The 12,085-nt window shown below is 39.7% G+C and overlaps 1 protein-coding gene across 1 annotated transcript in view; it reads right to left on the bottom strand.

Annotated features, from left to right (window-relative positions):
- Positions 1–2,907, bottom strand: part of LOC126386528 (integrin alpha-5-like) — a 55,808-nt gene extending 52,901 nt beyond the window's left edge. Inside the window, exon 1 of the mRNA XM_050038921.1 lies at positions 2,502–2,907. Within this exon, the coding sequence (XP_049894878.1) occupies positions 2,502–2,701 (200 nt within the window). The 5' untranslated portion in view covers positions 2,702–2,907. The remainder of the gene's footprint in view (positions 1–2,501) is intronic.
- Positions 2,908–12,085: the final 9,178 nt, after the last annotated feature.

Raw genomic sequence — 12,085 nt, 5'->3', positions numbered from 1 at the left:
TGTAGCATCTGGTCAGCTAGCCATTAACGTCTTCGAGTGGTGGACAAAAAAGGGTTTAAATCAATACCATGGAAAATACTACTCCAAGTATGACAATTAAGAAGTCATAATAAAAAAAAAAAAGTTTGTTCTAAGATTGTTAAGTTCTTCATGTGTAAATAACCTATAATAGAAAGCTCAGCATCAGAGGAAAATGTTGGCACTTTATGTTTCTGCAAACCACAGATATGTTAGATTTATATCATATCGACATTTCTAAAGTGACGTAGTATATGAGCTGAGTTTTATTTGGATGGCGTGTCAACAAGGCATGACACCTGCCAAGCTGCAGACCACTGATCGAGACCAACAAACAACAAACTGACTGTTCTTAGCAAGTCATAGCTGTGTTTCCAGCAGCCTTTTAACCACCATCACTGTGTTTCCACCATAGACTGTCCACCAGGGATAGTGTCATGAACAGCAAGTGTTTTTTACTGAGACATCGCTGCCTTTTCTTCCGGGATTGTGCCACAAAACATAAACCTAACTACACGATGACTACATAATAATGAAACCTAAAGTTTCCTAACCTAAACCTATTCACATAATGTACAAATGTAACATGTCTGTAGTTTGCAGAAATGTACAATGCTAACATTTAGGCTATTTAGTGATTGGGTTGAATCATTCCAGGTGACACTGTATATTACTACTGCATTTTAGCGATGCCTACTTTAAGCAACAAAAAAACTCATATTTTATAAGCTTTTCTCCTATCTGGGGTAACATTTAAAAACACAGTAAAGTTAAAATGTAAATGTTCAAATAAAGAACCACTATTTCTAAATTCTCCGCACATTACTTGATGTGTCTACATTGGATTTATGCTAACAGATATAACTGATGGTTGTTTGCTAAGTTAGCTAGCTGTTAGCTAAATAACAGCTTTTTCAGGTTAAAGTGAGACTGTTGTAATTGATGAACAATGGCCCCTGTGACAATTATGGGACGATGGTAAATAGGAAATACAGCATAGCTAACAACAGTATGCAGGACAAGGGTTGTGAAATCAGCTAACAGTGTCTCACTGCAATATCTATCTAGCTAAAGTTTGCTAACGTTGGCTAACATTAGCCACCAAAAGCTTCTTACCTGACAAAGCCTGTAGTGGTGAAACCCCTGAGTACACAGAAATGAGCAAGGGTGCTTTAGCTTGCTTATGAATTCAGTATTTTTAAAAGGAAGAATTTATCTTATTTGCAAACGTCACATCAACTAAGAAGTTCCCTGAAAGCCTCATTTCAAAGTAGAGACATTAACTACAGTGAAAACAAAGCAAAATGTAGGCTAACCTGTAGGTTGTGAATCTGCTTCTAGGTAGCCACAATATGTACAACAACCAAAATATTAACGTGTCATTTTGTACAGTAATATAAAATACTCGAGTCTGACATACCATAGGCTTATAAAAAGACATTTTTGTAAAGCATAGCTCTGTAACTCAATGTACACAGAAGCACAAAGTGTCTATGTGGAGCCAATTAATGGAGGACCAAAAACACATTGACCTCGGTTGATATACTTAACACTTCATTCATATCCAAGTTACTCAGTGTGTGTTTTTCCACACAAGTGCTGTGGGGAGAGTTTTCTCAATGAGCAAAAACAGGTGACGGTACGTGCTGTGTGTAAAGGAAGAAGAACACGTTTATCTCACTCAGCAGTTCTTCATCTGTCAAAAAAAAAAAAACACAGCAGGAAACCCCTACTGTCCCTTTAGTGCATACTCAGAAGATTAGCATATTTCTTACTTTGCTGTAGGTTAACCCCCTCCTCTCTGAATCAAACCCAGACTTGTATGTCTGTTTCCAATCACACTTGGGCTGGAATCCAGTGTGTGTGTGTGTGTGTGTGTGTGTGTGTATGAGAGCAAGAGAGACAGAGAGAGAGAGATGTATGCTCTGCCTATATGAGTGAAACTTTGTACCCTTACATATCCATCATTATGTCACTGTGAAATATATTCAACAGACTACAATTAAACTTTAAAATGTCCTTTGTCTTGTATGTTTTGTAATGAGTTTTAAAGTAGTAATCTTATACATCAATGTAGGCTGCTCTGCAAACACATGTAAAAGTCCCTTAAATGTATAAGATCATAAAAAATGACTGAAAAAATCACTTAAACTGAATGCTAACCACATAAAACAATATTACATATTGCTGGGATCGCCTACTACACTGTAAATATTGCACTATATCAACTATTATCTAAAAAATGAAGCATGTCTGCAGACCTGTCTCTTTAGATGCACTGACTGTACAATGGTGATTTCATAAAGGATAAGTTTTGAAGGTACAAAAGGCAACTACATTGAAGGGGTCAGTCACTATTTCATTCATACTCTACCTAAAGGCCAATAAAGTATGATGAAGTAACTTCTGTAAACTTTCTCCCACTGACTTGCGCAAGTGAAGGACAACATGAAGCTTTGAGATGCTGCACAAAGACTGTATACCTGGATGCCTGACTGAAGAACTCAACTGAATAGCCGAAATAACTTCCCGGTGGTCCGGTGAAAACGACGCGTTTCTCCGTGTCCAAGTTAAAAGCAGTGCAAAGCTGGAGCCAAAGCACCACTACAGGTACAGCCAACACGGTGTAGTGACAACATTTTCCCCATGACCGGGGAGGTGAAAGTCCAAGAACGGTGCCCATCTCTTCTTTTGCGCGTCTCTTCTTTCATTGAACAGCTGAAGCGCAAAACGCATCATCCGTGCTGTTCCTTATGTAGGCTAGTAATCATAAACTGGTGTCCTGAATAATAATCCCTTCAGCTCCAACAGGTCCGATGTACTGATCCAGAGTGAATAGTGAAATGTAAAGAAAGGCAGGACAGAGTCAGAGAGAGAGGGAAAGAGAGGGAGGGAGAGGGGAATGATTGCAACCTCATTTGGGGTGGAGCTTTAAATATTACCAGACAGTCTGGTCCCCTCAGAAACAGCACTGAGGTAATGTTGTAAAACATGACACAACACAGAAATGCAAATATCTGCAAAACTTCAATCTTTTATTAGATTTAGGTCAAAGGAGAAATTACATAGGAATATAATACAAATTCTTTATTAAAGCTACAGTAGGTAACTTTTTTAAACAAAAGAAACTGTTTGTGATGTTTGATATCCTGACAGTAGTACATGAGGCAGATAATCTGTGAAAAAAATCCGGATCCTCTGTTCCCTCCTAGTGCTCCTAATGCCATTTGCAAAAATCCACCAGGCCTGAACAAAAACAACCAATCAGAGCCAGAGAGAGTCTCTTAAACCCTGTTTCCACAGTATACTATGGTACGGTTCGGAATGCATTTTTTTTTTTTCATACAGGAAAAGTTGTGGAACCAATGGAACCGTTTCGTACCATTACCATTTTTGGTACCCCTTCTGTTGGGGTACCTAGCACACAGATCCGGTGTAAGTACCGAATGTGTCCGGGCTGCCAGATTTGTCCGGGTCCCGCGCTAACTGATGACATCGCGCATTATGATTGGCTTTATGGCAGTCACAAATCCTGATTGGTTGTAGCCATGGTTGTGGCTGGAAGTTTGAGGAAATGGTTGTAACGTTAGAGTTTGAGGAGAGAAATAAAAATAATAAATCGAAAGTTTTCTCCTCAGTTGTATGCCGAATGAAGTATTAAAACATTAACCTGACAAGCGGCAAACATTAACGAGATCGGCTCGGTTCGGATTCGCCTTCTTACGAGATCGGCTCGGTTCGGATTAGCCTTTTTTTAAGTTAGCATTAAGCTAACAGCTAGCAGCTAATAATAAAACGGCTAAAAAGAAGAGAAATACATAAGAAACATAGGAAATTACTGTTAGATCGGCTCAGGGTCGGAGAGCATCTCACAAATCAATGTAATGTTTCACAAATATGTGAACATATTTGACAGCATAACAGCATTGCTCCAAGGGTCAGTGCAGCCAGTGTTCAGGGTCCCAAAACAAAGAAAGACAGAACATAAAGTTAGTTACAATGACATGCTGTTATGTTTATTTATTTTTCATACTGTATACAGATAGCCTACACATATAGTGTATGATACACTAACTCTGGATTTGTGAAACATTGTACATTGATTTGTGAAACGCCCTTTGACCCCGAAACAGGCTTTAATAATGTCAGTCGTTGCTCATGCATACACTGCACTAGCCCCCTTTTTCCACAATATCCTCAGCGCACGACAATACCAACAACAGTGTACATGGCAGAGACAAGTAAACAGAAGAAGACCCGCAACAAAAAAGCAAGCTAAAAAGAAAGAGCAGTCCCAAGCCAGCACTGGGACACTGGATGAGCTGAGAACAGCTACCTGCTGTTGCCTAAAATGACTCCATGAGAGCAGTGAAAGTGAGCCCAAACAATAAAGCTGCAGCCGGATATATCAAAAACATGCTGAAACTCAAATTTTGGAAATAATTTTATTATAATTGTTTGAACATTCAAATTGGCATTAATGAGTGACATTTTTAGGACCTTAAAACAAAATGTTAAGGACTTGGACTTGACTTTGGACTTGTTGGTCTTGACATGAGCCTTCACTCAGTACTTCATAGGCAAGACTCAAGGCTCTGTACTTGTGACTTTGTCTCTCTTGCACCAATAATTGTGTATATTTTGCTACTTTCTATAACAGATTCACATTAGACAATTGTGAAGTGTGTGCAGCAATGAAAGCTTTTACTTTTTAACAGAAGACATTAATGTTGTGTAGGTAAGTATTTTACATGTTCAGTATGTTTGATGTAAATGGAATAAGAATGAGTTAGCTGGGGAAACAGGACAGTGATGAATGTAATGAGTCGGCCAAATGCTCAAAACACAAGAAATCTTCAAAGTGAGCTTAAAGTCAGAAAGTTGAGGTTTTGTTGTAACATACTCTACATGTCAGGACAGCATTCAGTGTGACGAAACCTGGAAAACCCACAGACATCCATCTCCAGCTCTGTCTCTCATCACTGTGTTGGAAGTGAACTTGCAATCATGGCAGACTGACAGACAGGCAAGTATACAGTACGTGATTATTTGTAAGTCTACTCATGGTTATGTGTGTGTGTGCACGTGTGTGTACCTCATAGGAAAAGAGGGTCCCATTTTAAGAGCAGTGAGTCAAGATGTGTTACCTGCCAAAGGCAACAGGAACTTGGACAAAGAGCGTTTTCTCTCTGTAAAAACTGATTTTCACATGGCACAGAGGCAGTACGCTGTGCCTTGTAGCAACTGATAATACAACAGTTAGCTCCCTTCATAAATTAACAAATGCCAGCTGATGTACTAATGTGCTGAGAGTGACTTTATCCAGCAGTTTATTTCATGTAGAGGTGAAAAAGGCAACATTAATAATTATTTAAATGGACTGGTTATTATACACAGCACAGACGTCATGTTATTATTTGTTATCTGCCCATAATGCAATGTAAAATCTAACAGTCAATTTAAGTTCAATGAATTTCTGGATTACAAGAACTGTGTTCCCTCAGTTGAGTTGGCTGTGTCTGCTGCCTCCATCAACCTCCACCAATCAAAAGCTCCAGGTTATACATAGTCAAAGTAAAGTTAGTACCATGGCTCAGAGACAAAGACTCAGGAATATGAATTACCGTATGTAGTATACATAGCCCAGGTTTGACTTGTGATTAAAAAGAAATCAAGCAATCTATAACCTTTATTGACCTCTATTGGCATGAAGTATGAACTGCAACATGCTGTGCCTCCACATTAAACAACACATCCGTACAAGTTGTTAGTACTGCTGTAGTTTTTTAAGGATGGTCTACAGCTGCATTCACAGACATAACTGACACAGCTTTATTATTTGGTTCTTAACTGTGATAAAAGCCAGTAAACAACGTCGTTTTCCCCTTCAGCTACAAACCACAAACACTTGAAATCACTGGCACAGTACATTAAAATGTACTGGCATAAAAGACATTAAAAAAAAAGTTTTAATTTGTTTGTTTGTCATAGTTGCGTAATTTGCTACATGGGAAAACAGCTTTTGTGTTGGTGTATTCAAGCGCTTGTGGGAAACTCCAGTGAGTCAGGTGGCCTTAAACAAGACATTGCTCTGTCTGCTGGGTGTGTAAATATGTGGTTAATGCATTTACCAGGAAAATTACTTTTAATATGTCAATGTCTACTCTTTCCAGTGGCCAAGAAAATAATACTTTAAAGAGAATGTACTACAACATGCAAAGATCATGTTTTGGCATAAAATACCCAGTTTGGCACAATCCTGCTAGGAAAGCAGTGATGTCTCCGTTCTATCACTCAAAAATCTAGTATGCACTTTACAAAGATTATTTTTTCACAAACTTTAAACACCAAACATTTTTTAACATTTATATGATCATATGTAGAGCTGGATGTCATTTATATTGTTCTAAACTTTCTGTGTTTTACAGATATGAGATTTGTATCCTTCTGGGTGATACAAAGCATAATTTCTTCTCTAAAGGCAAAGGTTCTTGTGATATATCACATTTCCTCTAGGGGGACAATAAAGTGTGAATAAATTTAAAAAAAAGTGTAATATTCTTCTGGCAGCTTGGATAACATCTTTAGTGTTAACTTTATCACCAAATTCGCCTAGGTCTCACATTGACTTCTGGGCAACCTTTTGTTCTTTGTGGTTAATTTTTAATATTGCAACATAACCTGCACGCAGGATTCCAAATAATCTGATACACATCCTTTATAATGAATATATGAACTTTTAACCTTGAGCAGACGCTACAGATCCAGCAGATGCAAAAGTAACCGTTTTAAGTTTTCCTTCCTCTTTTGCATCACTGAACAAACAACTAGTAAATCCCCCATAGTGGTAATGTCTTGCTGAGCTGAGGAGCTGGTTCATATAAAGATAATTTAGTGCTTGGCTTGGTTGCTTAAATTTGCACCACTCATGGTGTCATGGTCACGTGTTTATAGGCTTTTTATAGGATTATTGTCTTGTAGTTTGGTTAATTTATTTTGGGCTATGTGCAATATTTCGGCTTAATTTTTGTTCTGTGTCATGTGATACCATGTTGTTCACTGCACATGGTTGTTCCTGTGGTAATGTATTATGTTTTGAATGTCATGCAGCTGTGTCTAGCACTTTCTTTTTGTCTTAGACAAATTTCCTTTGGGACAATAAAGTTTATCTTATCTTATCTTATCTTATCTTATCTTATCTTATCTTATCTTATCTTATCCTATCCCACCTTCCCCGCCCCACCCTTCCCTATCCTATCCTATCCTATCCTAATCCACCCTACTCTACCCTACCCTACCCTAAACTACCCTACCCTATCCTATCCTATCCTATCCTATCCTATCCTACTCTATCCTATCCTATCCTATCCTATCCTATCCTATCCTATGCTAATCCACCCTAAACTACCCTACCCTATCCTATCCTACCCTTCCCTATCCTATCCTATCCTATCCTATCCTATCCTAGCCTATCCTATCCTATCCTAGCCTAGCCTATCCTACCTTACCCTATCCTATCTAACTTTAGATCAATGAAAGTAGCCACGAGCTACAACAATATATATTTTTGTCGCCTCACTTCTGAAAATTATGTTTCACCATTTACTGAACTTCTCAGACATCTCGTCCTGCCTCATGTCTAAACATCCTAAAATATTTTAAATTACAGTAATGATATACTAACCAAGAGCTGTTTCCTCATGATTTCAAACCCTGGCTGTGCATTTAAACTTACTTAGCAGATACACCTTGTGACAACCTCTCCTGTGTCTCTGTCTCAACCTCACAGAGAGTCAAACAGTGGAGCTAAACATTACGTTTGTGCAGAGTTGGCTCAATGAATTTACTTCACGGTGAACACTGGACCACAAACCAAAGGCAGATATTACATTAAAGACAGATCAATCAGATTTAAGATGAACTGATTACTGTCTGATACATCTTTACCTCAGTGTGCACTGAGTTGTTTCACTTTATTTTTAAAGACAGAAAAGAGGAAAAAGTGAACATGGGTGACCTTTACTGATTTGGCTCAAGACTGTGGAAAAAGATTATGTTCCAAGCTACAAGGAGCACGCTGAAACTGCAAAAGCTCAAAGACCTGCTGAGCTAGTTTACATCTGCAGGCTAATTGAAAAAGCCTGAGAAAAGAAGCACGCTGGAACACCTATTTCAATGTTTCGGCAATTATTTTGCTATGTGGAGGCTTGTTAAGTTTAAAGGGTTGTATTTTCCACTGCCCAACTCGCCAGCCATGTGGGGGATTTTATTTATGTCTTTTCACAGCCAAAATTACCTCCCAACTCCCACACACTCACACTCACACACACACACACACACACACACAGGACTGTCTGCATTATGTCAGAGTAAAGGTGATAAGAGACATAACACACGCCTACTAGGAGTGTCTGCAAGCTGTCTCAGGCACTGATGTTGGAGGAAAGAGCACTCTTTCCTCCACACACATTCATGCACGAGCCCACCTCCACACACAGGAAGCCATGGGATTACCACAATTAAAACAACATGGCTGCTAATGTGTGCCTCCAGAGGCTCAGATGACTCTATGTAATTATGGCTGCTATGGCAGGTAAGGGATCAGTGTCAGTGGATTACAGAACTACATTCCGTGTTTCTCACCAAAATGCATTGTGTGCAGCCTTGAGGTCTAAAATGTGCTGAGTACATTTCCTTGAAAAGTATTTTAAATCAAGCATAAGGGACTTTTCTCATTTGTCTAGGTCTTGCCTCCTTGTCTCCTCTTTCCTCTGTCCTCCTGCCTGTGACTCGGAAATGTCTCAGCACACCATCTTGAAGGACGTCTGGATTCCTAAAATGCATCGCGAGGAAAAAGGAAATGGGAGGCCTGCCGGAGGAACTATTAGCGAGGATGCACAGATGTATCCTTTGCAGAAGTCCTGTCAGCACCCATTATGTATGAAAGAGGTGTGACACACAGCCAATGATGCAGCTGTGCCACATGTTGTATTTAATTTACGTCACTTTAAAATGACAGCTCTGAAGTAGGATGTCTCATTTAGTTAAATGCCTGTTGCCTCGACTCCTCTCTCATCGTGTCAGCGCCTTTTCCGCTGGCGTCACATGTGGGAGGGAGTAAGACGCAAGGAGAGGAGGTGAGGAAAGGAATCGAGAAATGACAAGAGCCCATAGTTTACATCCATGTTTGCTAGCTTGCAGTCTTTTTCGTTCCTGTATTTTTGACTATTTGCTGCATATCTTGGCACGTTATCGCCACTTGTGAATCAGAGGTATACTGTGAAACCACTGTTAGGAACTTGTATTGTGTGAATGCACAATATTAACAAAATGGGGACCTCTTCCCAGAAAAAGAGGTCAAAAACTCCACAGGGAAATTTAAACAGGGAAGCTGCAATAATTAATAAGTTTACATTAATCATAGCTTGATGTGAAAGATGCCACTCATAGGGACTAACTCAAGGAATTATCAACCATCTCTGCAGTTGCAATAAAAGAAGAGTTCATACTGGTGGACACATACACAACTCCATATCAGTGCTGATGTTGTCTGTTGTAAATAGTCAACTGTTAGCAAGCAGCTGGCCATAACAACTTTATGGTGATAACACAATAAGTCAGTGTTGTGTTTACATCATAGTTGCTCAAAGTGTGGCTTTTGGACCAATGGCAGCCCTCAGAAACATTTTGTGCAGGCATTATATTTGAATCATTCAGGATCCATTTCAGTGCTTACACTCTCAATTTCAGTTGCTTGCATTTAATACACGACGCGGCTACTGTGTCAAACCATAGACTGTATAAATAATGGACGTAGCTACCATGAGGTCAGCCATGGAACTTTGGCATTTTGGTAATCACCATGGTTTTTTTAGAGCCAGAACTAATCATATTTGGATGAGAGGATGGAGTTGTGGAGGAGTGAGTGGTGGATCTGACTTCTGCAGACTGTGGTGATGCCTCCCAGACAGCCTGTCATTCAAAGCAGCCCGACCTTGAATATGTGTAACTTTAAGCCATAATAAAATGTGAACAGGTGAGATATGAAAAAAGTCACCCCCTGTAGAGTTGTCATGAATGTTGAAATGAACTATTGAGACCAGAAACATGTTTATTTTCTGCTGTAAAGTTGGGCATATTGACATGGGGGTCTGTGGGATTCATTCTGTTTTGGAGCCAGCCTCAAGTATCCATGAACTGCAGTTTCTGGCACTTCCAAATTTGATTCATTTTTCAGCCTCGGGGGCTACCGCTTGTGTAAAACAAGTGTCTGTCAGGTTGAATACGACATCTTGTGGAAAACTACTGGTTGCATGGCAATTGGTGACACCTCACAAGTGTTGTGGGAATTGCGTTCTTAATGCGATTAGCTAACGTTAGCAATCTTGGTGGACAACTCCACAGTTTAATGTGGAAGACAGATGTGTGCAATTTTCCTGTGCAGCCCTCAATCATGTCCTGGCTCCCTAAGTTGGCACTTAGTCACCATAACTTTGAGCACCTCTGGTTTACAGCTTGTTGCACTGCCCCCAAGTGGTAAAAAACAAACAAACAATCAATGAATGCAAGTTTGAAGTTCATCAACTAATCTTTATATTAAATGTGTAGGATTCAGTGGCATCTATAGGGGTGAGGCTGCAGATTGCAACCTACTGAAACTTCTCCCATGGGCAGAAGGCTAGAGCAGTGACACTCAGCTCATGGCCGGCTCACCATTTTATAATTCACAATGACAATAAATGTATCCAAAACTGGATTTTTTGTACTTTTTAAACGTAAATCCAGTGCTTGACTGCATTAAAAACAGCAAAAGAGAGTTTATTTTTTGAAAGACAATGCCAGGAGAGGATCCCTGGGTCCCCCTGGCAGAGGTCTGGGCTAATCATTTATATAAATTATTAATGTTTATTTATCAGCTGACCCCTGGCCTCCTGTCATGGCCTACTGTCCTGGAATATTGTTATTAAACTCCGGAACCTGTGATCAAATGCTAGTGTCAGCAAGCATCAATCCTCCTGAGGTGTTGTTACACAAGGCCACCTTCTTGTGTTGTTAAGCATGACCTCTGACCTTCCCCTGACCTCTACTCTTCCTGAGTGCTGGGGAAGAGGAAAAAGTATATCATTACAGGAAGAAATTAAGATTAAAGATTTCCCCTCTTCTTTTCCACAGAGAGTAATATATTAGTTCATGGTTTTTCACATGATTCATGCCCCTGTCTCTGCAATCTTTTTGCTATCAAAGTGTGTATGATCTATGGAGACTGTAGATGTAGACTTTGCATTCAGCTAAAAAAATATTCAGACATACAAAGCAGCATGAAGTTGAACTGTAGAACTAGAAACCTTTGCATTTACATACATACAGCAGTGAAAGCTCTGCTGGCGAAGAATGTGACCGAGCAGCGGTTGAAACTCCATAGCTCTCCAGGGGACCTTATCCAAGTTGATCTATCATCTGCCACGTCAACACAATGCTGTTTCCTAATAGACCTGAGCTAAGTTAGCCCTGTGTAACCTACGCACCCAATCCCCAGAGGAGCCATGAGGAAAACTCACACTGCAAACAAGCAGAACAGCACGAGGCCAGCGGAGAAGAAACAGGCCTCTGACATGTTCTCGCCCAGATAAAGGCCCCTCATTGAGAAAAAGACAAGTAACAATGCATTATAATTATACTGGAGCACAGCCCAGAGTCTTCCACTGTGAATATCACTTTTCTATATTAACCTCTCAGTAACAGTGCAGCTCTATAAATAACACAGTCTCAGTTACTGTTGGATTTTTATCAGAAGGGGAGAGTTGTGTGTGGTTGCCCTCGTCTTGATCTTTCAGTGTGTGTTCCCACAGGTTGCCTGAAAAATAATTCACTGAGAAGTATCAACATCTCTCTCTCTATTGATCCTTTGGTTACTTTTCACTGTGACAGAAAGAATAAAAACCAAGGGTAAAATGTTTTTGTTCAGGAAACCGAGGATGGAGTATGCTTAGGAAATGTAACATAAATGCATCATTATTCCGTTTTTGATAAGAGGCACTGAGGAAATGTAAAAGCCTAACTGCTGTTA

The sequence above is a fragment of the Epinephelus moara genome, chromosome 24, assembly GCF_006386435.1.
Source record: "Epinephelus moara isolate mb chromosome 24, YSFRI_EMoa_1.0, whole genome shotgun sequence".
Taxonomy (NCBI): domain Eukaryota; kingdom Metazoa; phylum Chordata; class Actinopteri; order Perciformes; family Serranidae; genus Epinephelus; species Epinephelus moara.
Note: the sequence above shows the minus strand (reverse complement) of the source record. Positions and strands in the feature narration are given on the sequence as shown.